The following is a 25,935-nucleotide window of genomic DNA, read 5'->3' on the forward strand; positions in this document are numbered from 1 at the left end:
GTAAGTTTTATTATTTTTGCATTGTGTTATTTAACAACTCTTGAGAATAATTAAGGCATCTGATTTAGTAACTGATTAACTTTACATGCAAATCTTAGCCTAAATATTGGCTACTGAAATATTGCATTCCAATGTCAAACTCACATAAATGTGTAACACAATGCGAATGACACTTCCAATATTCTGTAGGACACTCTTCCTCGAGCGTACCCTGCCTGTCATAACCAGGGCACACTGCTATACTGACTAGACTACTGCCTAATATATGGCCCTGCCTGTCATAACCAGGGCACACTGGTATACTGACTAGACTACTGCCTAATATACGGCAGTGTGTGTCAGGGGGATGAAGACAACCAGGAGCCAGAAACGTCCTCCCATTCAGTTAAATCTACAGTCAACGACATGTCACATATTACCCTATTACCTTAAACTATATTAAACAAGTAGTTTTGAATCATATTATCTTTCAGCGGGGTAGGGTAACCACTTTTAACTTTGTTTAACAATGCTCTCTGTAACAGTTCTAAACCACAAGACTTGTTGGTTGGGGAAAAATGTAATGGATTGAATTGGAGGCCAGTCTTGTAAATAGTCTGTCTCCTATAAAGTACACTTTTTCCTCTCACTTCCTTTTCGGATTATCTTGTCTCTTTCCCAACAGTCAAATCTCCTACACCAGTGTTTTTTAAATGTCGGGTCTGGTCCCACTGGAGGGCTGCAACTGATTCCTTTCAGGTCTGGATCCTGGCACAATAAGTATTGGAGTTGGTGACAGCAGAATCACTATTCCACCATTTTGTTAGTCAGTTCTTCACCCTGCATAAGCCATGTTCAGCCTGTCAGAGCTGGCCTCTCTGAGTGAGCGTCAGGGCAGCTCCATGCTGCTGAAGCCCTGGTAGGAGGTCTTCATGGAGTACCTGGTGGTGCTGATGCTCATGGTATCTGTGTTGTCAGGCACCCTGTTGCTATCTCGAGACAGGGTGGTGTGTCTCCCCCTGGACCTCACTACCACCCCCACTAACCAGAACACCTCCTCCAGCAGTGGTGCCGTACATCAACCCCACCCCCCTAACAGGCTCCCCACCAAAGCATCCCCCCTACCAGCCAACCCTTGGACCCCTGCTAGGGGCAGACGCACCCACCTGGACTACCAGCAGTATGTCTATATTAGCCAGGTGTGCTACCACGAGGCCCTGCCCTGGTACTCCCGCTTCTTCCCCTATGTGGCTCTACTCCAGTCCCTGGTGCTATTGGCCAGTGGTTGCTTCTGGTTCCACTTCCCCCTCACCTCCGCCCGCATAGAGCACTTCCTGACCATCCTGGCCAAGTGCTGTGAGTCTCCCTGGACCTCCCGCGCCCTGTCCCATGCCGCCCGCCAGGAGGAGGGAGGGGAGGAAACAGGCTCCCAGGATCTCCAAACGCCTCCTCCTACTCTCCTGTCTTCACCCCCTGTACCCCGCAACCGCCAGTCCAGCCTGGACTCGGGCACAGACAGCCCCCTGCTGGTGAGATCGGATAGCGCGTCCACTGCCGCCCCTCCCTCGCCCTGCCCCTCCACTCTCTCCCGGACGTCCTCCCTGTCCACCATGTCTCTGTCCCGGGCCCATGTCCCGGCTTCTAAATCCCCTGTGGTGCTGGATGGTTCACGGCAGGTTGCCAGTTTGGACCGGAGTGACGGGGAGCAGGCCAGGGCACTGTTCGAGAGGGTGCGCCGCTTCCGCTCCCACTGTGAGAACTCTGAAGTCATCTACAAGGTCAGGGGTCATTTACTGAACGTGTCTGAACTCTTTTTTGATGTATCTGTTTACCATACCACACCTTCACATTCACTATCCCTGTTTTCTCCTTTCTCCTGCTGTAGGTGTACTTGGCCCAGACGGTGTTCAAGCTGCTGCTGGTGGTGCTGATTGTGGGCTACACCACCCCTCTGATGAGCTCCATCTCATTCACCCACACCTGCCTAGCCCAGGCCCACGCCCTGACTGGCTACAGTGCCTTTGAGTGTACCCATGCCCTGGCCTCTGTCTGGCCTCCACAAGTTGCTGCTGGCCTACGTCAGCCTGGTGGGGCTCTTTGGCCTGCTGAGCATCTACACCCTCAACTGGATCCTCCACAGGTCTGGATTGCAGATTAGTGGCAAAATGTTTATGAGTGTTGTGACTGTAATTTGCATTTTATTTTCCCATCTATTTTAATTTGCTTTGCTCTGCAGCCTGGTATAATGTACTTAATCAAAAATACTTTAAAGTACTACTTAAGTAGTTTACTTTAATTTACTATTTATATTTTTTATTTACTTTTACTTCTCTACATTCTTAAGGAAAATAATGTACTTTTTACTCCTGACACCCAAAAGTACTTGTTACATTCGAATGCTTAGCATGATAGGAAAACAGTCCAATTCATGCAATTCTCAAAAGAACATCCCTGATCATCCGTACTGCACCTGGTCTGGCGGACTCACTAAACCCAAAATGCTTCATTAGTAAATTAAGTCTGAGTGTTGGACTGTGCCCCTGGCTATCCGTAAATGAAAAAAACTAGAAAATCATGCTGTCTGGTTTGCTTAATATAAATACTGTGAAATTATACGTATATACTTTTACTATTGATACTTAAGTATATTTAAAACCAGATACTTTTAGACTTTTACTTAAGTAGTATTTTGCTGGGTGATTTTCACTTTTACTTGATTCATTTTCTATTAAGGTATTTTCTATTAAGGTACTTTTACTCAAGTATGACAATTTGGTACTTTTTCCACTACTGTCTGCAGCATATTATACTCTTCGTACTTTTGTTGTTAACTATACAGTGCCCTGTTTGTGGTTGCCCACCCCTCAGCTCCCTGCGTCAATACTCCTTTAACAAACTGAGGGAGCTGGGCTCCATGAGGGATGTCCCTGACTTATGTAATGACCTGGCCTTCCTGTTACACATGGCTGACCAGTACGACCCCCTACTGGCCCAGCGCCTTTCCGTCTTCCTGTCACCTGTCAGCGAAACACGCCTGCTGGAGGAGAGCCTGGAGAGGCGCTGGGGTGCCGAGAGGCTGCGCTCCATGACCACGGTCGACCCAGAGGGACGGCCCCTGCTGCAGCTGGTGGCCCTGCCGCGCCTGCCCCCCGCCCTCTTCACCCTCAGCCAGCTGGTGGTGCTCAAGCTGGAGCTCATCTCAGACGCCAAGCTCCCCGCACAGGTGGCCAACATGACCTCACTCAGGTGAGCCATATAGCCAACAATGAAGCCACCAAATATTAAAATAATCTACATGCAATATACACTTTATAGAAATGTTTGGCTTGGTGTGTTCTAGACAAAGGGGCTTCAACTGTTTTATATGTCACAACAGGGAGCTTCATTTGTACCACTGTACTGCAGCCATGCAGCCTGGTGCCCTGGTGGTTCTGCAGGAACGTCTGGAGGCCCTGCACCTCACCTTCACCCAGGCTGGGTCTACTCTCTCCGCGGCCTGCAGGAGTTGCACCTTTCTGGCCGGCTGGGTTGCGAGGGGGGGTGGGCCGTGGCTGGGCCCTGGGAAGCCTCAGGCAGCTCCGTCATCTCCGGGTGCTGGTCCTGAGGGGCATGCTGCAGCGTGTGCCCGGGGAGCTGGGGGAGGTGGCAGGGAGCCTGGTGAGGCTGGAGATCCACAACGAGGGCTCCAGGCTGCTGGTGCTGACGGGCCTGCGGCGTGTGGCCGGCCTAACCGAGTTGCAGCTGCAGGACTGCCACCTGGAGCGCCTGCCCTCTGCCTTGCTGGCCCTCACCAGCCTGCGCACCCTGGACCTGCAGCACAACAGCCTGCGCACCCTGGAGGAACTTCTAGGGCTGGCACACCTCCGCCGCCTCTCCTGCCTCAGGCTGGCCCATAACTGTGTTCTGGCTCTACCGGCTAGTGTTGGTGTACTGCGTGCTCTGGAGCTCCTGGACCTGGGGTACAACCAGCTCCAGAGCCTTCCCCCGGCCCTCTTCACCCTCCACCACATACGTCGCCTCCTACTGGCTGGCAACCTGCTGGACGAGCTGCCAGCAGAGGTAGGGGCGCTGACATTTCTCACCGAGCTGGACCTGAGTGGGAACAGGCTGGAGAGTCTGCCTCCAGAGCTCTTCAGTCGCTGTTTGGAGCTGCGGAGCCTGAATGTATCCCACAACTCCTTGGGTTCCCTGCCTCCAGGGCTAAGCAACCTGAGCCAGCTGTCCCGCCTGGACCTGCGCAGCAACAGTCTGGAGGAGCTGCCCATGGAGCTGGGCTGCTGTTCAGGACTGCATGGAGAAGGTCTGCTGGTGGAGGACTGGCTGCTCCATGCACTGCCACGACATGTGAAAGAGTTCCTAACCCAGCCTGGCTCTCATACTGGCAAATCCTTAGAATCACACTCCCGTCCAGACTCAGATAGCTTCCCCTACTTCTCGGCTACCCAGTGGAGTTTCTCCTCCGCTCTGGAATCACGGATATAGAACTGGAGATGAATATTGTCTAACCTGTCATAGAATACATTCAACATCTTGTAGTGTTTGTATTGTTTTGGACAATTCATATATTTTTTTAATGCTTATTTTATTTCTGACATTTTATTTTTTTACCACCTATTTTTCTTATTGACCACTCTTTTCTATGTTTATCACTTGTTGAGTTTGTGGGGTACATCACTGCAGCGCTGACACATCCACAATCTTCCTAGACAAAAAGTGATTTTACATGAAAGTTCATAGACTTTGCTGCAGTAAAATGTTTGATACCTTATGTCCCTGTACAGTTTATATAACATCCATATATGTAACCCGTTGGAAAAACTGATTCGTCTTTGCTTCCACTTTGAGAGTCCTCTATTAATTTAATTTCAAAGTAAAAACAGTATTTTGAAGGAGTCTGCATAAGACTGGATGAATGCATGTCCTGCTACACTGGATTAGACATGGACATGAAACGATTGTTATTATCTCCACTGCGGAGCTCAGGGATCCCTCCACAGGCTTACTGAAACTCTGGGCTTTCTGGGACTTGTTTGTCTGAGGAGGACTATACCCTGAGCTTCAATGAGCTTATGAAGTTTAAAGGCCTAAACTGTACATGTGGAAAGACAGAAATTGGACAGACTGAAAGGACTTAAACGACCAATAAGATTAACATTAACATTTATTCCTACTTGTTTTGCACATATTTAATCTTCAAAAACCTCAAATTAATCTTGCTAGCATTGGGTGCAACCTTTTGTGAAGCTAATACTGACGTGAAACTAATACAATAGTGTGCTTGTTCAGAACATTAGCACTTTATTGTGACTATCGAAATGATGAAAACTTGTCCACCTTTTTTTTGTACGACTAATAATATTAATTACAGTACATGCATGTACATGCATGCCCAGTACATGCATGTACAGTACATGCATGCCCTTATTGGTGCTGATTTGGACTATGTTATCGTAACACCTACAACGTAATACAACACATTTCAATGAATCGTTGCGGGACAAATACATTTTATTGAATAAATGAAGTGTGTGTGTTCTACTGTACACAAGACCATAATGGTCAAACTTATTGACTGAATTAATGTAATAAACTATGAACGTCCCGCTTACTTCCTGGATCATGTTCCATAATATTTTTTAATGAGATTCAACATTATATCATAATATTCATAAAAACGCGATCATTTATGATATATGTAAAATTATATTTGTTTTCATGGCTTAATTTACTTCTGCGCAATACGTTTTTATAAGGTATTAGATTACAAAATATAAAACGCAATCGAAAATGTTAATGAAAGACAACAGGCGGATTTAAGATTTGTAGACTTTGCCATTTGTCAAAGTTTTTTTTTTTTAAACGCGTTGTTTAGAAGCAAAGGCGAATCGAGCTATTGCACACGCGCACTTCACAGAGTAGGCGTTCCCTAACGGAAATATGCAGATGCGTGCTAGAAGAGGCTAAAAGGATCTCGCTAGTTCGTGCTTGAGGCTCTGAGCTGTCCGATCAGGTCCATTGTCTACTGAGCGGCTTGGCTCTTGCCCACTATTTCCCATTGGAAACGACAGTCTGTGGGCTATCTTGGTTAGTTATAAAACATCTATCGTCACTGATGATTGACAGCTTGACTTGGCCAATAATGATACGATTAAGAGTAGTTTCGTCAAACTGACACGTGAAACAAACCAATGATATTGCTGTATTTAGTGGAGGCGGAAGTTGTGGCCTGTCGTATAACTGAGGCCTCCTCTCCATGTGGTTTTGAGGAGCAATTTTCGGAGGTTGAATTGTAACATCGTTGTAATGTAAGACGGTAGCTAATATTGCTTATTTGTGTCCTTTTTTTGGAATATTCTGGTTCTCGTAGTTGTATTAGAAATTACCAACAACTTTTTTATGGTTTTCGGATAAGCATTATTTTAGCAAATTCATTGTAAGCAGTGTTAGTTCTGAGCAAAGCATCTGGGAATAACGAAGGCTATTTTGCTAGCTAGGCTAGGACTAACGTAAGCTAACCAAAACCAGTCCAAGTCGTGCAAAGCATTGGAGTTAGCCACGTGTGAATGAACATGTTCTGTAATTTGGACAATAGTCGGCTTAGTTCGATAGCTCGCTACATTGCTAGTTGTATTAGTTAACGTTAGCTACCAGAACTGCTAGTAATTTAGCTAACTAGGTTGGCCTGAGCTGTGTGCGGCAAAGGCAGTCGATTCATGACATTCTTTGCGTTACTATACGGATGTAACGTTTGCATTGCTATACAGATGTTACGTTACCAGAGATATCTCTGATTTTACTCGTAAACAACCTACGGAGCTAGCCAATCCCAACCCTTGTTGACGAAACCTTTTTAGTTGCTTACCATTTATTGCAAATTGCTTGCTAGCTAGCAACCATGGCCCCTGGTTTTGTTTGTAATACATAATCGAGCTGTTTATTTTGCTGTTGAACGTGGATAGTTTGCAACTAACGTTAGCCAACTACTTCACTTAACTGGATAGTAATGCCTTAGCTAGTTTGAGACGTTTCCTGCAACTGTCAACGTCATTATTTATTTAAACATTAAGATGGTTTGACGTTACTGAATGTTAACTTTATAGAGGGCTCTGATGTAGACTAACGTTACCAAAGAGTATTGCTTATTTCCATTGTAAGTAGTTAGATAGTGGCGATGTTAGTCTGTTAACCACTAAATATCCTGATTGAATACATCTCTATATTTTTAAAAAACATGGTGGGGGGGGACAACAATCTTTAGTCAAAAGCAAATGGTGACAACTAGTGACCAGCCATTATTCCCCCCTTTCTAAAAATTATTTCTGTAGTCAGAATGGCTGAGAATGATGCTGAGAATGAGCTGCTGGACTATGAAGAGGACGAGGAGCCCCAGGGAGCCCCAGAGACCACTGCCCCAGCAGGCAAGAAGGAGGTGAAGGGCTCCTATGTCTCCATCCACAGCTCTGGCTTCAGAGACTTCCTGCTCAAACCAGAGCTGCTCCGTGCGATTGTCGACTGTGGCTTTGAGCATCCGTCTGAAGGTGAGTGCAATGGGTGGATGAGTGCTGGGAGTGGCATAAATGGAGGTCATGAATTGCTGCACGGCATGTCTGGATACAATGGCGTGCATGTATAGGAGTATAGATGGCTGAGTGTCCATGGTCATTGGGTGTTGATGGACTTTCTTGTCAATTACAACGCATGTGTTCTCCAAGGTGTGTTATGGTAAACAATGGCTTTTTTGTTTGAATAAAGATGGTGTACTGACCAAATGTTTCATTGTTTTCCAGTTCAACATGAGTGCATCCCTCAGGCCATCCTGGGCATGGACATCCTGTGCCAGGCTAAGTCTGGTATGGGCAAGACGGCAGTGTTTGTTCTTGCCACACTACAGCAGATCGAGCCTGTGGATGGACAGGTCAGTGTCTGCATTCTACAAATGCCTCTGGAATATCAAGTTTCAAATATTTGTTATGCATAACCTGCAAGTGATCTATTAGCATCAAATACTCTTTCCTCTAGGTGTCAGTTCTTGTAATGTGCCACACACGAGAGCTGGCCTTCCAGATCAGCAAAGAGTACGAGCGCTTCTCCAAGTACATGCCCACAGTCAAGGCAGCCGTGTTCTTTGGGGGCCTGTCTATCAAGAAGGATGAGGATGTGCTGAAGAAGAACTGCCCTCACATTGTGGTGGGAACCCCTGGCAGAATCCTGGCCCTTATCCGCAACAAGACCCTCAACCTAAAGAACGTCAAGCACTTTGTCCTGGATGAGTGTGACAAGATGCTGGAGCAGTTGGGTGAGTCCTTGCTTATTATTCCTGTCGTTTTTGGAAATGCTCCTTTTTCACTAAACTTCTAATTCAACCCATTTTTGTTATTTTCCCCCTCCCCCCCGAAATATAAGTTCTAGCAATCTTGAATGTAATGTGTGAACAAGGGTTTACCCCTGTGGAAATCTGTTATAACATGTAGACTGAGCATAATGGATGTCTGGGTACTTGGCTGTTCTTGGGGGTAGTTTGAGACTTGGCTGTTTTATCCATGTTCCCATTTCTCTTGTTTCAGACATGAGGCGTGACGTACAGGACATCTTCAGGCTAACACCACATGAGAAGCAGTGCATGATGTTCAGCGCCACCCTCAGCAAGGAGATTCGACCGGTCTGCCGCAAGTTCATGCAGGATGTGAGTGCAGGGGGTAGCACTGCCACTTCATGCGGTTATTGGACTCCAAATGCTGTTTTACAAACAACTGTCTTTGCATTGACTTCATAGAGATTTTTGTGGTTCTGAAGTGACATACTCTGTCTCCTGTATGTAGCCCATGGAGGTGTTTGTAGATGATGAAACCAAGCTGACGCTGCACGGTCTGCAGCAGTACTACTGCAAGCTGAAGGACAGCGAGAAGAACCGCAAGCTCTTTGACCTGCTTGATGTGCTGGAGTTCAACCAGGTAAACCAACACAAATTGTGTAATTTTTATCCCTGTAAGAAGTAGTCGTATTTGTGCTGTTTCCCTGTGAATGTTTGCTATAGTTCTGTAATGTCACCTGTGTACCTCTAGGTGGTGATCTTTGTCAAGTCAGTGCAGCGCTGTGTGGCGCTTTCTCAGCTACTGGTGGAACAGAACTTCCCTGCCATTGCCATCCACAGGGGCATGGCTCAGGAGGAGAGGTCTGTCTCTGTTGCTTACATGCACGCCTTTCTCTCACAAATCTCCAATTAAATGGAGCCCCAAATGCTGACTTTTTATGCAGCTGAAAGCCTAATTTAACTCAACACAGTTTCCTTCAAAGGGCAGCCTCTACATCTAGTAATACCTATAGCAGCTGTGTTAATCCCCTCTGGCTGTCTATCCCCAGGCTGTCCCGGTACCAGCAGTTCAAGGACTTCCAAAGGCGGATCTTGGTGGCCACCAACCTGTTTGGCCGAGGGATGGATATCGAGCGGGTCAATATTGTCTTCAATTACGACATGCCTGAGGACTCAGACACATACTTACACAGGGTGAGTCACATAATTGATGGCGCCTCAAACACCTGTCTTCTGGTAGTGAATGGTATTTCCAAATACCTATTTCGATGATTGCATCTGACTATTTCATCAACTTGTCATTGGACTCTGTAGATCTCCCTCTAAAGGCTCATATATTCTTTGAGTTGTCACTCCCATCTGACACTCTTGCCCCTCAGGTGGCCCGTGCTGGGCGGTTTGGAACCAAGGGTCTGGCTGTGACCTTTGTGTCAGACGAGACAGATGCCAAGACTTTGAATGACGTGCAGGACCGCTTTGAGGTCAATGTGGCTGAGCTGCCAGAAGAGATCGACATTTCCACTTACAGTAAGGCTCTCTCCATCCTTATACATGCAGCCTCCCACTGAGGTTTCTCCATTCAAACTGACATTGCTTGTTGTTATAAGATGAGTCATAGTTATGTCTTTCTGTCACTGTCTGCTGGTAATTGTTTAATTCAATGTTAAAGGGGACTGAATGTAGTGAAGAGGGTCTAAAATGGACTTGGCTATCATAACAAATGTCAATGTGACAAGGATATCCCTTCCAGCCAAACCCTGTGTTGGTCGATAATTTTAGTTAGTTTTTCCCCTTTCCAAATAGCTTGTCTGATGCTTTAAGCCAGGGATGTCACTCATTCCTTGGAGGGCCTAGTGTCTGCTGGGTTTTGGTTTCTCCTTTCAATTAAGACCTTAACAACCAGGTGTGGAGTTCCTTACTAAACAGTGACCTTGATTGATGAATTCGGTCCAAGGGAGGAGAAGTGTCTGACGTGTGCTTTAAGCACACATTTTGAAGAAATATCAAATCAAAGTTTATTTGTCACGTGCGCCGAATACAACAGGTGAGCCAGTGATCCAGTACCTGACCATCCTGCTGGCCTTCACAGATTATGCCGTTATTAGTGGCAACTTCAGGAGCATATGTTACTCCAGGGGTCGGCAACTTTTTTTCACGTGGAATGCCAATTTAGTCCATTTCTACCGATTTTTGTGTGCCAGTTGAGGGTTTCATATGCACTTTTTTTTATGGAATAGTGGTAATAAATTATATAAAAATATAAGTCACTTCTATTGCCAACTATGTAAAAAAGCCAACAAATGGAAACATTGCAGCCTGCAGATAGAAATTATCCTGATTTTATAAATATCCTATAAATCACATTGGCTACACATGGCCTGTCTGCAACGAACTCAAAACATTATCAATTGGGTCCAGCACAACGCGTGCGCTAGCAAACTTGTAAGATGATATAAAATATTCTGGGCCCCTGTTTTGCTGCACCAGTGAGCTCTGAACAAAAGCCACTATAGGCTATTTGCGAAAGAGATAAGAAGTAATCAGGAAGGCTTATTTTTGCCATTTCCACTAGATCAGAGCATGATAATATCCCCTTTCACTCAGTAGTTTAACTACATTGTGTAACTATTGTCATTCTCAATGTATGTTATGACTGTTTACTTGCTGTTTGAGGTGACAAGTTACTTTTAAAGCTCAGTCATTAGTGGTGAGTTACGCCAATCAGAAATGCAATCGTATCTCCAAATGGGCTTATTTTTATAGGTCTACATTTGCAAGCAGGCCAGGTAGCCTTATGACTACTTCTATATTCCATGTTGACAGGAGTGCTTTAAACAACAGACAATTACTAAATTGACAACTAGTAAATGGAATTAAATACATCTAAAGTTGTTTCTCACAAGTGTAGCCTAAGTTGTGCGCACTGACAATGAGAACAAGACTAATAGTAAATACATTAACATAAATGATGGTAAACATTGTAGATTAGAAATTGTGAATCAACGGGAAATGTACTACTTGTGATGGGGAATTGATAGACACTAACAAAGGGCTAATGATTCACACAATGAATTGGCGGGAAAGAGCATTCTCTGCCTCTTTGCCACAATCCCCTTGGACTGTGCCATCCCTGTGGCCTCCAGTGGATTAGTCCACTGAGACATGCATGAATCACAGGTTTCTTATGTGCTATAAAGACAAATGTGGGTTCAGCCCTGAACTGGGTAGGTCTTAGTGAATGGAGACCCCGTACATATTAACCTGTGTGAAAAGCTGGAATACCCAGCTGTTGCTTATGGAGATGGTCTTCAGAACAGTGTGTCTCTTCTCTCCTTCCTCACCCACCACTTTTTCTTTCTAGTTGAGCAGTCCAGATGAGTCCTCCATCCCTGAAGTGTCCCCTAACCCTGAATCTCTGTCCTTGTTTGGATGAAAAACCCTCCTCGCTGTTATTTTAAAGCTCTGTTCCTTGACTGTTTACCATAAGTTTTTTTTTTTTTTGAATGTATCATTGGGGGTTGTCTGGTTTTAAACTTGTGTTGTGGTTTGGTCAATGAAATTAAAACTTTTTATAAAATTCCAGTTCCTGGTCTAATTTTGACAGATTACATGTTACTTACAATGATGTGCAAATCTTCAAATTACTTTTTTTTTTTTTTGCTAGTTAAATAGGACCATTAATTCCCCATTCAGATTGCTTTATTGATTGCATGCAAGTTTACAAAACGTTGGGCTAAAACGCAACATCAGGAAAGTCTATGAAGGGCTTCTTGGAAGTTACTTTTACTGTGAGTCTCAAGCATGTGGTGGTTGTACGCTGGCTCACTGTCGAAGAACGGGAAATCTAGGCACAACTTCATTCATTGTAAGGGCTCGTAAAAGGAGGGGCCATCGCGGCTGATTTGGAAGAACCAGTGATCATGGCTCTTAATGGGAGCGGGGCATCGGCGGCATCCTTCCATTGGGTAATCGCATATCTGCCTAATAGAATTTATTTATACAGGAATCAAAAGGTTATACGCATCTATCAAATAAAACCTATTCATGCTAATTGGCCACATCCCTGTATAGTAGTACAACCATATTTCCCCAGCTAGTTTTAATGACACAGGGTTGTGACTAAAGGGAGTATAGCCATTGATCATGCCACGATTTCATTACATAAATCATTGGACGACGGTGTCTTGTTTAGAGCCCTGACTGTCTGAACAGTAACACGCATTGCTTGCGGTATGGTTTTGGAAGCATCAGCCAAATTATTTTCCAAAACAAAGGTTAAATATATACTTTTTTTTTAATGCGGTCTGGTGGGAACGCTAACCCTATCTCCATGTTAGTGTTTGTTTACGGGCAATTGACAGAGGTGAGTAACTGCGGATTATCTAGCGTTTTCCCGACCATGTGGAACAGTAGCTTTGACAGAGGCACCCATACATAGCTGTGTAGATCTGAAACTCGTCTTAATCGAATTACTTTCTCGATGGTGAAAGATGAGGGCCATATGTTTCGCAAGCTGTATCGCAAGCAATCCGACGTTTCTAAACGGTAAAATGCCACGTCGGGATTGTAGTTCATGACCCAGTCCTGGGCGACGCTGAGAACTATAGGGAGAAGGCAGAATGCCGACAGCTGTGTGCAGGCGTGACATTTGTAGCGGTTTAGAAAAGCATTTTAGCTAACCCATTTCCCAACCTGCCACGAAAGTCACTTCCGGTTGTATCTGTACTCTACTAGTCAGAACTTTGAATGGGTGCACTTGTTTTGTTAGGTAATACATCAACATCCAGGGTGTTCGTGAAACGTACAATTATTTTTTTTCTTCTTCCAAATGCAGCATGAACTCAGCCAGTAAATCAAAGTTTGGACAAAACCAGATATTTGCCTCGACAAGTTTTCAATCTCTTGTTCAATAAAGCATAGAGATTAAGTGACTGTGCTGTGCCAACATCACAGAACCCAGACTTGCTCAGTGCTAGCTGTACATGGACTAGTTATACAGTGCCTTGCGAAAGTATTCGGCCCCCTTGAACTTTGCGACCTTTTGCCACATTTCAGGCTTCAAACATAAAGAAAACAATTTTTTTGTGAAGAATCAACAATTGGGACACAATCATGAAGTGGAACGACATTTATTGGATATTTCAAATTTAACAAATCAAAATCTGAAATTGGGAGTGCAAAATTATTCAGCCCCCTTAAATTAATACTTTGTAGCGCCACCTTTTGCTGCAATTACAGCTGTAAGTCGCTTGGGGTATGTCTCTATCAGTTTTGCACATCGAGAGACTGACATTTTTTCCCATTCCTCCTTGCAAAACAGCTCGAGCTCAGAGAGGTTGGATGGAGAGCATTTGTGAACAGCAGTTTTCAGTTCTTTCCACAGATTCTCGATTGGATTCAGGTCTGGACTTTGACTTGGCCATTCTAACACCTGGATATGTTTATTTTTGAACCATTCCATTGTAGAGTTTGCTTTATGTTTTGGATCATTGTCTTGTTGGAAGACAAATCTCCGTCCCAGTCTCAGGTCTTTTGCAGACTCCATCAGGTTCTTCCAGAATGGTCCTGTATTTGGCTCCATCCATCTTCCCATCAATTTTAACCATCTTCCCTGTCCCTGCTGAAGAAAAGCAGGCCCAAACCATGATGCTGCCACCACCATGTTTGACAGTGGGGATGTTGTGTTCAGGGTGATGAGCTGTGTTGCTTTTACGCCAAACATAACGTTTTGCATTGTTGCCAAAAAGTTCAATTTTGGTTTCATCTGACCAGAGCACCTTCCACATGTTTGGTGTGTCTCCCAGGTGGCTTGTGGCAAACTTTAAACACTTTATGGATATCTTTAAGAAATGGCTTTCTTGCCACTCTTCAATAAAGGCCAGATTTGTGCAATATACGACTGATTGTTGTCCTATGGACAAAGTCTCCCACCTCAGCTGTAGATCTCTGCAGTTCATCCAGAGTGATCATGGGCCTCTTGGCTGCATCTCTGATCAGTCTTCTCCTTGTATGAGCTGAAAGTTGAGGGACGGCCAGGTCTCGGTAGATTTGCAGTGGTCTGATACTCCTTCCATTTCAATATTATTGCTTGCACAGTGCTCCTTGGGATGTTTAAAGCTTGGGAAATCTTTTTGTATCCAAATCCGGCTTTAAACTTCTTCACAACAGTATCTCGGACCTGCCTGGTGTGTTCCTTGTTCTTCATGATGCTCTCTGCGCTTTTAACGGACCTCTGAGACCATCACAGTGCAGGTGCATTTATACGGAGACTTGATTACACACAGGTGGATTGTATTTATCATCATTAGTCATTTAGGTCAACATTGGATCATTCAGAGATCCTCACTGAACTTCTGGAGAGAGTTTGCTGCACTGAAAGTAAAGGGGCTGAATAATTTTGCACGCCCAATTTTTTCAGTTTTTGATTTGTTAAAAAAGTTTGAAATATCCAATAAATGGTTCACTTCATGATTGTGTCCCACTTGTTGTTGATTCTTCACAAAAAAATAGTTTTATATCTTTATGTTTGAAGCCTGAAATGTTCAAGGGGGCCGAATCCTTTCGCAAGGCACTATGTTAACTCAAATGGATTGGCATGTGTGTGGCAAACTCAAACAAGGATGCATTTATGGCTGCTCTAGTGTCCAGTTATAAAACCAAAGACTTCTAAAATCACAGTCTACATAGGTAAGAGTGGTTAGACACGGCCATCAATCAGATAACGTCCATTTTTATTTTACAAAGTCAATCACCTAACAGGCTGTGTGCGGCAACTATGAAAGCCTGTCCCAACCTAGAAGTTGTACAAAAAGTTGAATCATAGAAAAATACAAATCAACACTTATACAAGGCAGGTTAAAAATCTCATGGACTACAATGTAATATGGGCTTCAATACTTGAATCCTCTAATACTTTTCATAGTCAGAGGGAAAAGCATGCGAATTCCATCTTTAAATCTGAGTGGTATATCTCAGACTAAAGTCATGAACCAGGTGCATTAATTATCAACCTGTCCTAATAGGGGAGAATTTGGCAATTCTAAAGAGGTCCATGTCTCACCAATACAGAATCTTAACCTCCAACTTCAGACAACTGTTATGCTAATCTCTTCGAGGTGCTATAACAGACTGACGCATGTCCATGCAAAGGCGGAAATTTCCAACCGCTGTAGTGCTGATCCCTTTGTAGTGTCCTCATGTCTGCTTCAGTCTAATGAGCATGATGTTATCGTCGACATGTCAACCTTCAATGGCAGAGAGCAGATTTATACGCCACAAACATAAAGCAACATGAGTAAGAGTTTTGTGGAGTATTGTGGATCAGTTGCTAGATTACAGGCCAGATTGAGTCTGAAACGGTCCCGCCCGCTAGTTACAAATTATATGTTTACTTCATATGCAGGCATTTTTATTTTTATAACAAACCAGAGGGTGGCTGAGGTTCTTTCTACCCCTCAGTCAGGATTGTAATTTGCTTCAAATCAGCAACATGACTTCTCAATGCCAGAATCCGAGGCTTGTTCCACTGGCGCTATGTTAAATGTCTCACTGTTTCAGGGCTGAGTAAGAAATGGAGACTGGTCCAACTGTGTAATGACTTAACACACACACAGACAAAGCCGCAGCCAACAGGTTCTGCACCAGTCAGTCTCTAACCATAACATCTCTCATTGGGGGTTGTCTTCGTCCACTATTGCTCAGGTAATGTGGCTGTTTGATTAGTGAACACTGGTGAGACCAGGGGTCAAGTCCCAGACTCCCTGGAACTCCCCTCTCTCTGACAGATCTCAGCTGTTTTATCATCTCTCGCAGGGTCCTCCGGTAATGCCGCTCCAAACATAGCAGCATCTCTTCTCTCATTGGCAACCACTGTCATCTGTCACAACAATAAATATTACAAATACAAATGTCCCTTCCAGAGCATTCTGTGGAGGCTCCATCTTCTGTCCCACAAAAACTTTGTCTTAGTGTCTAAATAGCAGATATTGGAAATCTACTGGATAAGTAATTCTGTTTTGTTGCTTGTCTGATTCTCCTTCCACTCAAACCAGACCTGCTTGCCATTGACAGGCCTACTCTATGCTGGCAGTCACCATGAAATGTAACACCTTACCATCCCAAGTCCACAAGTCTACTGGGTGTGTGCAGCAGCTGTGTTGGAGTCTGCATTGGGTGTGTCCCACCTTTCTCCATCGTCCCCACAGTGCGGGTTCAGTCCCAGAGTACAGGAGTGCATGGGGAGTGACAAAATGGTGGCCGGGCAAATCCATGTTTGTCTAGTTACACACTTTGGTGATTCCGGTTGATGAACCATAATGGACCGGGTGTCTACTCTAAGGCCGGCACTAGTCACTCATCTCTGTCCAGAATGCAGATCAACCAATCAAATTCCTTCACCCAGGCCTCCCAAAACATGCTCCAGGAGGGTGGTGGGGGATCTTTGCATCTGGCTAGTGTCTACTCAAAGATACTCTTAGGACTACTTCTCTATCAGGGGCTTGGCTTGGGGGTAAAGTGATGGGGAGCGAGTGAGGGATTTGAAGGGGACGCTAGTCGGTGAACTTGTGTGTGTCTCCGTAGAGCCACTGCTGGGGCGGGAGGGCAGCCTCGTTCAGATGACTGCACTTATCACTGCACTTGCAGGACTGCACGAACATGACGGAGTGGTCGAAGCGCTCACCATCAGGGCAGGCAAAGGTCACGGAGGCGGTGCGTGTGTGTCGGGGCGAGCAGCAGCGGCCGTCCACACATACGCCGCAGTAGTTGGGCCGGTAGAGACGCGTGCTGCGGCAGCCAGCATAGGACAGACGCAGGGGCTCTGGGGCCTTGTGGGTACGGGAGCACTTCCTCCCTTTCTGTGGAGAAGAGAAAGAGCCTGGGTTAGTCACAATCCCAGTGAACCACAACTGCAGTTATTATGCTGGCACAAGGAAAGTTCAAAACAACAAGACCAGGGCTAGAGAGGGGCATGGTGATAGTATGGGTGGGTGGGCATCCAACACCAACAGTTATGAGGTAGCATGGTGTCACATTAACACCCCAACAACTCTCAAAACACAGAGAGAACATATTAAGACAGGTGCCTAACAACCAGACTCATCAGTGAATCACTGCTCTGGTGAGATGTAGTGGGGGAGAGCGTTTAAGGGTGTTGCATGAAACGAGAAAGCAAGGGAGTGGGAGAATAGAGAGCACGTTGCGTCATACACACAAGGGCCTATTATCACCTCACAGAGACCTGGGCAGAGTGAGAGAGGCTGGTAGCATGGTGGATGTGGCTACATGTTAGCTCCCACAGAACTCAAGGATATGAGTCTCTACATTCCACTGTCACAACTATTTAGTGCCTTGTACTGTTGGTCTATAGGTCTTATAATGATGCTTTTTCCATTCACAGTTCAGTTGAACTTGTTCCACAAGCAACAGTACTGTGAATAGAGTGGGCTCAGACACACACTGGGGGAGCTTGCCAGAGGGAGGGGCACTTCATATTAATATCGTTGTATTGATGTGACCTTGTGGGCACACCCCTGTCCACACAGTCTCTTAAGGTTTAGACTGGGATATAGGCATTGACCTAAATACATGTACCTACAATGTATGAAGGCAGGGGGACTATTAAATGGTTGCCACACCAAAATGGTGACCGCTGCAATCCCTTCCTTAAAGGTGGGCTCTACTTCCTGAATTAGCCTCGGTTTCAATTCTCCTCATTAGGAAATGCGACTGAGAATGAGATTTGGGTCATGGAGGAGTGCTTTGATGTGGGTGTCTCGTGTGTGTAAGAATGTGGGAAGCGTTTGTACTTTCACTCTACCAAAAACAGTACACAGTCACTCACTCCTCTAGCCCAAGGGTTCCCAACCATTTTTACTCCAGGGCCCCCTTTTTCACGTAAAAAAAAAAATACAGCCCCCCCCGGGAGTAAATGTTTGACTAATATCGATGCCACATAGGCTGTTTACTACAAGATAAGTTGTTTCTTGCCTTCAGTTGCTCTTTATGGTTTCTAGACCCTTTACACGCACACACACACACTTTACCTTGATGGGGATGGACATGGAGCTGCAAGGCCGGATGTTGCACAGGCGCGTCTCCTTCACTAGCTTACACTGGGCGTTGTCATTGGTGACACGAGAGGACACGGCCATCCCACAGCTGCGTGAGCATTGGGACCAGCTCGTGGTCTGGACTACACACTGCCCTCCAAACTGCCTCCATGCTGGACATAAGGAGAGAGTGGGGGAGAGAGGACCAGAGGGAGAGGCAGAGAGAGATGTAAGCACACTGGCCTCATTCACAGAACAGGCAACACTGACGCATAGAGGGTGATTACAGAGAAGGAAAAGCTGGACGACAGAGGTATACGCTGTGAGAGAGTGGTGTGTGTGCCTCTGATGCACAAGTAGTGGAAAACATGGCGCACTCAAACACTGACACGCACACAAACAGGGAGATGCAGGGGAAAGGCTAGGAGTGCACAGTGGGTCTGTTTGAGTCGGGGGCTAAAACACAAACATGGCGTTTTACTGCAGGGGGGAAACAGACGGCGCTATAAAACAACATCACGGTGCCCTCTCTTACCCGCCAGGTGCTTGTGCCCGCGCAGCTTGTCCCACTTCTTCTCTACCTCCACCAGCTCATTTCCCATGGTATCCTTGGGTTTGTAGTGGTATGGTTTGTAGGGGTAGGCAGGGTAGGGCATGAAGGGGAAAGGCGGGTAGGCTGGAGGCAGTGGGTGCCGTTGTGAGCCCTTGTGGCAGTCGATACTGAGACAGCACTGCCCAGGCACCTTGACCAGGCGCGGGGCAGGGCAGGATGGCGAAGCCAGGGGCATGTGGCTGGGGCACAGGGGCACGCAGCCCACCGCCCCGTCAATGCACGTACACTGGTGCTTGCAGCCAGCCTGGAAATTCTCCCCGTTCTGGTAGATCCGTCCGTTGTATTCGCAGGGGCGACCCTCGAGCTTCGCTGTTAGGGGAGACAGATTTTAAAAAAGGATAGACTTAATGTCTGTATGTAGAAGGCTCTGAGGTATCACTAGCCTATGGCCATGCCTTTGGTTGTATTGCTTCAAACACAAAGACTTGTTGAAAGTCTTGTTGAAAGTTGAGTGAGGTAATGAACAAAGTGGAGGAGAGGGACAACAACAGAGACAAAAGGAATAGAGAGAGAATGGGCACATCAACAAGAAAGGTCCAGAACTAATTGTGTATGAGAAGTAGGAAGTGAAATGACAGTAGAGGAGGCAGACACTCTATCCCTAGTTTATGAAGGAGCCTCTATTCTTAGTCCAGAGAGGAATTTTGACTTGTTTACAATGTCAGTCCCTCTGCGGGACTTCCATACAACACCCCCAAATACCCTCCTTTATATAGACCCCCCCTCCCCCACGCACATACAAATACCCATGTGTGTGTGCGCATGCAGCAAGACACAGAGCTAGATAAATACATTCTGCCCCCTGCTCTCAGCAGTGTGGCTCAGGAAGATGATCTCTCTTCTAAACATGGCACCAGTTTCAAACCCCAGATCCATATCAAAGACAACCAACATTCACTTTTCATTGAATCCATACAACCCCAGACTAAACCCAACCCTCATGAACCCTGACAACCCCATTTGTATTCTCTACATACCCCTGCAGATGCCATGAGTGTGGCCCACGTCATTGCCATAGTTACACTCCAGCCCCTTGTGGTGGTCACAGGGGTGTGAGTCGTGGCAGTTCTGGTTGAGCTGGGCAGCACACACCTTACAGCAGCCACAACTGTCAGGTACAGAGCTGACCCCCGGGGGACAGGAGGGGGGGCCAGTCGGGCACTCACACATCACAGGGCAGCCAGCACTCACCTACAGGGGGCAGGTTGGAAGGAATGGTGCAATACAGAGGATTGAAAAAATGATTTCAATGAGGGCCGTTCATAGCCTAAACATTAATAGAATGAGAAACTGTTTGTTTCAAGTGGTCAGGCTACACAGAGCACAGAAGATCTTCAAAGTGTGGTTGGCTTAAATATTCACTAAATACCCAGCAGCACCAACCTCCTGGGACACTTTCTCACTCTCTGTCGCAGTCACCTTCCTCTTGGCAAGGATGAAGAGAAATTCAATGCAACCCCTTCCCTGAGTCCCAACACCACAGCCCCCCATAACCCTGATAAAGGATGATAAAGGTTTTGGGTCTGCCTGTCTACAGGATAAGACCATCCAAGGTATCCCTCTGCTGCCATGCCATCCTGGGCCAGGGGGATTGAGTGGTGGGGCCTAAATTGTTTCCGCACAGCGGGTTCCATCTATTTCCAGACCTGAATGTGTCACTTTTCATCTCGGTTTGGGAGCCCTAATTGGGTTCTTGTGTACCACTGGGGGTTTAAAGGGCAGTCATGGTCCAATATTCCAATGATATTCTGGAACCCATGTAAAACATGAGCACTGGCGTCAGGTTAACATCATCTGTCATGTCATGCAATAGATTCAGATAACTACACTGTTTCTTTCTGTCTCTGTCTTAGTGTATAGAAGACACTGTGGTCAACATCACTTTCATTACAGAGTACAGTGCCTTGCTTTTTTTCTGGAAACAGATTTTAGTAGTGGGGTGTCCCCATCTGGCCATAAATGTTCACTGTAAAACGACAGCATTTACACAACTGTAACATCAAATTCACAGTGCCTTCACATTAACGCAATATTCAGAGACCCAAAGGTATTTCTTATTACGCCGAAGACAGAGGACCCGTACGCTTGTCGGTGGTGCAGTCTGTTGACAACCCGCCACTGTGCTAACAGGAGACCGACCACAAACGTGAACTTCTATTTACAATGTTTACACAAGCTTGGCTGAGGCCAAAATAGTACAAAAACATTTCATACACTTACCAAGGCAATAGTCGTCATTTGAAATAGAACAGGCAATATTAACGTCCTCATGTTGTCAAATGACAATTGAATAAAAAAATTAAGAAAATATAACTACTGGCACAAGAAGATAATTGTTGCTTTAGTCCACGAACAAAACCCCACAACTGTCAAACAAGGCGCAGTAATTCCAAAATGAATGTTTAGTGTTCTTCATAGAATATCAACACCTGCACATTTCAATCGATTCCTTTTTGCAGCTCCGTTATATATTGCCCCCGTGCTTTTGTTGTAGCTCCGCCTACCACAGTCGGTCTAGCCAATTAAGAGGCGGGCATGAGGCCAGGGTATTCCAAACGGGGAGGAGGGGTTTGAGGCGTGGCCAACTATGAATGCGTTCATTCATAAAAAATCGGAATTACTACATTCCAAAGAGGACCTGGCGTTTGGTGTTTATTTATTTATGTTTGAATTAAAATAATATTATTGATGCTTTTAAGTTGTTTTTACACGCATACCTCTGTCCAGCTGCTGTTTTGTGAATGGCAAGATAAATATACTCAGATGGCTAGTGTGTGCTACAATAATACTAGAACAGCCATAGAAAACAGTTAAGAATTTGGTCCCCTTCTTTATAGAAATACTTGACGAGGAGAGCGAGACGGATAAAGTATACATATAGATGGGCGTGTAGACGTTTCAGTGGAATTAGCTCTGATATACCAAAATATTGCACAACTCTACAAAGGTGATGGTGAAAATGATAGCAATAACAACCCCTTTCAGTCCATCACTCTCTCCTCCTTCCATATCCTGTTTGTCATCAACATCCATCTTACCTTCCTCATAGGTTCCCATGGTGCCCCTCCACGTGACCTTCATTCGTCGCTCTCTCTTCCTCTCACAGACATCTATTGAAGGAGGGAGTGTGCTAAAGGTTCAGTGGTGGTGAGTCCAGACCAAAGCAGAGCGGAACAGAGGTGAGAACAGTCAGGTTAATCCAGGGCTCGCTCCCATGGACACGGACACAGGAAGCTCTCGGTTTACCTGAGCTGGAACACACTTTGACCACATAGTGTGCCCTGTTACACACTGATACTGTGTTAAGAGGTAGACACACATACCACAATCCACTGACACACTGTTAAACTGTACAGCAATCATGCAAACATACAGTACCAGTCAAAAGTTTGGACACACCTACAGAGGGAACACCCCCCCATCCACATCGATGGAACAGTAGTGGAGAGGGTAGCAAGTTTTAAGTTCCTCGGCATACACATCACAGACAAACTGAATTGGTCCACTCACACAGACAGCATCGTGAAGAAGGCGCAGCAGCGCCTCTTCAACCTCAGGAGGCTGAAGAAATTCGGCTTGTCACCAAAAGCACTCACAAACTTCTACAGATGCACAATCGAGAGCATCCTGGCGGGCTGTATCACCGCCTGGTATGGCAACTGCACCGCCCTCAACCGTAAGGCTCTCCAGAGGGTAGTGAGGTCTGCACAACGCATCACCGGGGGCAAACTACCTGCCCTCCAGGACACCTACACCACCCGATGCTACAGGAAGGCCATAAAGATCATCAAGGACATCAACCACCCGAGTCACTGCCTGTTCACCCCGCTGTCATCCAGAAGGCGAGGTCAGTACAGGTGCATCAAAGCTGGGACCGAGAGACTGAAAAACAGCTTCTATCTCAAGGCCATCAGACTGTTAAACAGCCACCACTAACATTGAGTGGCTGCTGCCAACACACTGTCAATGACACTGACTCAACTCCAGCCACTTTAATAATGGGAATTGATGGGAAATGATGTAAATATATCACTAGCCACTTTAAACAATGCTACCTTATATAATGTTACTTACCCTACATTATTCATCTCATATGCATACGTATATACTGTACTCTATATCATCGACTGCATCCTTATGTAATACATGTATCACTAGCCACTTTAACTATGCCACTTGGTTTACATACTCATCTCATATGTATATACTGTACTCGATATCATCTACTGTATCTTGCCTATGCTGCTCTGTACCATCACTCATTCATATATCCTTATGTACATATTCTTTATCCCCTTACACTGTGTATAAGACAGTCGTTTTTTGGAATTGTTAGTTAGATTACTTGTTCGTTATTACTGCATTGTCGGAACTAAAAGCACGAGCATTTCGCTACACTCGCATTAACATCTGCTAACCATGTGTATGTGACAAATAAAATTTGATTTGATTTGGAATGCATTTAAATTAACAGGTGTGCCTTGTTAAAAGTTAATTTATGGAATTTATTTTCTTAATGCGTTTGAGCCAATCAGTTGTGTTGTGACAAGGCAGGGGTGGTAAACAGACCATGTCCATATTATGGCAAGAACAGCTCAAATAAGCAAAGAGAAACAACAGTCTATCATTACTTGAAGACAGGAAGTTCAGTCAATCTGGAAAATGTCAAGAACTTTGAAAGTTTTTCCAAATGCATTCACAAAAACCATCAAGCGCTATGATGAAACTGTCTCTCATGAGGACCGCCACAGGAAAGGAAGACCCAGAGTTGCGAGTTGTCTATGCTGTAATGGATAAGTTCATTAGAGTTAACTGCACCTCAGATTGCAACCCAAATAAATGTTTCACAGAGTACAAGTAACATACACATCTCAGCATTAACTGTTCAGAGGAGACTGCATGAATCAGGCCTTCATGATCGAATTGCTGCAAAGAAGCCGCTACTAAAGCACACCAATTAATAGAAGAGACTTGCTTAGGCCAAGAAACACAAGCAATGGACATTAGCCCGGTGGAAATCTGTCCTTTGGTCTGAGAAGTCCAAATGTTAGATTTTTTTGGTTCCAACCGCCGTGTGTTTGTGAGACGCAGAGTAGGTGAACGGATGATCTCTGCATGTGTGGTTCCCACTGTGAAGCATGGAGGACGTGTGATGGTGTGGGAGTGCTTTGCTGGTGACACTGTCAGTGATTTATTTAGAATTTAAGGCACACTTAACCAGCATGGCTTCCACAACATTCTGCAGCAATACGCCAGCCCATCTGGTTTGCGCTTAGTGGTACTCTCATTTGTTTTTCAACAGGACAATGACCCAAAACACATCTCCAGGCTGTGTAAGGGCTATTTGACCAATAAGGAGAGTGATGGAGTGTTGCATCAGATGACCTGGCCTCCACAATCATCTGACCTCAACCTAATTGAGATGGTTTGGGAGCAGTTGTACCGCAGAGTGAAGGAAAAACAGCCAACAAGTGCTCAGCAAATGTGGGAACTCTTTCAAGACTGTTGGAAAAGCATTCCTCATAAAGCTGGTTGAGAGAATGCCAAGAGTGTGCAAAGCTGTCACCAAGAAAAGGGGTGGCTACTTTGAAGAATATAAATATATTTTGATTTCTTTAACACTTCTTTAGTTACTACATGAATCCATATGTGTTATTACATAGTTTATGTCTTCAAAAAATAAAGAAAAACCCTTCAATGAGTAGGTGTGTCCAAACTTTTAACTGGTACTGTACACTGACACGAACTGTAACGACAAAGTGTGCCACATTACACACTGTTTTACTGAAGACACGCAGACTGTACACACATACACACACTCCTTTATCCTCTTCCCACTCAATCCATCTCTGTCTCTTCCTGACTGTGTAATGAGGTGATGTAATTGGTCACGGTAAGAAGATCCCCAACCAGCGAGAGAAAATGAAGGGCTAAGTAATAGATGGACACACTCACATCCGTGTTGTTGTTTTCATATTTCCTCAAAGCTTAGGTTACCAAGACTCATCAAAGGACGTGTCCTTTCCACTGTAGTCTGAACTGGTCCCACCCAAAACACACATACACTTTCCAATATATAACACCAACAGAAAACACACACGCACAGACACTCAAAATTCACACACACACACACACCACTTCTCTCTCTCTCTCTCTCTCTCTCTCTCTCTCTCTCTAAGATGGATATCCACGCATAGACATTGCAAATATTCAATGACCTTTCTGCTGACCTTTGCATTCTGTTGACAGCAAGCGTCAACTGGTAATAGCTAAAGTGACACTGGTTTGTTTTCAGATCTTTGACTACTTCAGTGGAAATCCCTCCCCATTTATGATCAAATGGAATTCACAGCGGTAAGCGGGAAGGTAAAGGGGGAGGGGAAGGAGCGGGAAAAAGGTGGGCGTTGGCAGCTGAGGAAGAGATCAAACATTATACTTTCATAAACAAGTCAGTGGAAATCAGTGGAGGCTGCTGAGGGGAGGACGGCTTATAATAATGGCTGGAACGGAGCGAATGGAATGGAAAGGGAAAAGGGGGTACTTAGTCAGTTCCGCATTTAACCCAACCCCTCTGAATCAGAGAGGTGACGGCATCAAACCACGTGTTTAAAGTATTTGATACCATTCAACTCATCCTCCATAATTAAGGTGCCACAAACCTTCTGTGGTGGAAATAAAAAAAGAGGGAGAGACTGAGAACAGAGAGAGAGAGTAAAGAAGGGGGGATAGTTCTGTGAGATCACTGAAAAGAAAGACGAGGTCTGCCATTTCATGACTGGCAGTTCAGACCTAATTTCTCCATTACCAACTTTTATTCCAAAACAACAAAACAATATGGTTCCATGAGAAAGGTAAAAAAGAGATGGTCAGCTGGAGGGAAGGCATGGGGTGTGTAAGAGGGATAGACAGTGTGTGGATGGTACCTTAATTGACCATGTTGTTGTCATGTTGTGCTGCTACCATGCTGTGTTGTCATGTGTCGC

General features: G+C 45.2%; 4 protein-coding genes across 10 annotated transcripts in view; 2 read left to right on the forward strand and 2 right to left on the reverse strand.

Annotated features, from left to right (window-relative positions):
* LOC112219368 (guanine nucleotide exchange factor VAV2) overlaps positions 1 to 25,935 on the reverse strand; it is a 1,336,992-nt gene that overhangs the window by 639,932 nt on the left and 671,125 nt on the right. The gene's annotated exons all lie outside the window — the stretch shown is intronic.
* On the forward strand, positions 3,477 to 5,773 carry LOC121840194 (volume-regulated anion channel subunit LRRC8D-like). Its single transcript, XM_042302287.1, has one exon. The coding sequence runs from the start codon at positions 3,589 to 3,591 to the stop codon at positions 4,459 to 4,461; it is 873 nt and encodes a 290-aa protein (XP_042158221.1). The 5' UTR covers positions 3,477 to 3,588; the 3' UTR covers positions 4,462 to 5,773.
* On the forward strand, positions 5,956 to 11,872 carry LOC112226303 (ATP-dependent RNA helicase DDX39A). 3 transcript variants are annotated; one of them, XM_024390702.2, is made up of 10 exons: positions 5,956 to 6,063; positions 7,305 to 7,517; positions 7,767 to 7,894; positions 7,999 to 8,275; positions 8,544 to 8,662; positions 8,799 to 8,930; positions 9,042 to 9,151; positions 9,340 to 9,484; positions 9,670 to 9,817; positions 11,652 to 11,872. In XM_024390702.2, the coding sequence occupies exons 2-10, from the start codon at positions 7,310 to 7,312 to the stop codon at positions 11,666 to 11,668; spliced, it is 1,284 nt and encodes a 427-aa protein (XP_024246470.1). In that variant the 5' UTR covers positions 5,956 to 6,063; positions 7,305 to 7,309; the 3' UTR covers positions 11,669 to 11,872. The 3 variants fall into 3 exon arrangements, with proteins under 3 accessions (XP_024246470.1, XP_024246469.1, XP_024246471.1); XM_024390701.2 differs by lacking the exon at positions 5,956 to 6,063 and adding an exon at positions 6,178 to 6,284; XM_024390703.1 differs by lacking the exon at positions 5,956 to 6,063 and adding an exon at positions 6,274 to 6,292.
* On the reverse strand, positions 15,001 to 21,410 carry LOC112226304 (CCN family member 1). The gene is made up of 5 exons (XM_024390704.2): positions 21,173 to 21,410; positions 19,930 to 20,143; positions 18,875 to 19,261; positions 18,334 to 18,512; positions 15,001 to 17,145 (listed from the first exon to the last, which is right to left on the reverse strand). The coding sequence occupies exons 1-5, from the start codon at positions 21,221 to 21,223 to the stop codon at positions 16,840 to 16,842; spliced, it is 1,137 nt and encodes a 378-aa protein (XP_024246472.1). The 5' UTR covers positions 21,224 to 21,410; the 3' UTR covers positions 15,001 to 16,839.

Source organism: Oncorhynchus tshawytscha, linkage group LG20 (assembly GCF_018296145.1).
Source record: "Oncorhynchus tshawytscha isolate Ot180627B linkage group LG20, Otsh_v2.0, whole genome shotgun sequence".
Classification (NCBI taxonomy): Eukaryota; Metazoa; Chordata; class Actinopteri; order Salmoniformes; family Salmonidae; genus Oncorhynchus; species Oncorhynchus tshawytscha.

Excerpts from the sequence above, each read along its gene's own strand:
- LOC112226303 (XM_024390702.2), top strand. The coding sequence starts at position 7,310 with ATGGCTGAGAATGATGCTGAGAATGAGCTGCTGGACTATGAAGAGGAC. Across the intron at positions 7,518-7,766 it reads CTTTGAGCATCCGTCTGAAG|TTCAACATGAGTGCATCCCT; the intron begins GTGAGTGCAATG and ends ATTGTTTTCCAG. Across the intron at positions 8,931-9,041 it reads ATGTGCTGGAGTTCAACCAG|GTGGTGATCTTTGTCAAGTC; the intron begins GTAAACCAACAC and ends GTGTACCTCTAG.
- LOC121840194 (XM_042302287.1), top strand. The coding sequence starts at position 3,589 with ATGCTGCAGCGTGTGCCCGGGGAGCTGGGGGAGGTGGCAGGGAGCCTG.
- LOC112226304 (XM_024390704.2), bottom strand. The coding sequence starts at position 21,223 with ATGAGGACGTTAATATTGCCTGTTCTATTTCAAATGACGACTATTGCC. Across the intron at positions 20,144-21,172 it reads AAATGACGACTATTGCCTTG|GTGAGTGCTGGCTGCCCTGT; the intron begins GTAAGTGTATGA and ends TGCCCCCTGTAG. Across the intron at positions 19,262-19,929 it reads CACTCATGGCATCTGCAGGG|CGAAGCTCGAGGGTCGCCCC; the intron begins GTATGTAGAGAA and ends CTCCCCTAACAG.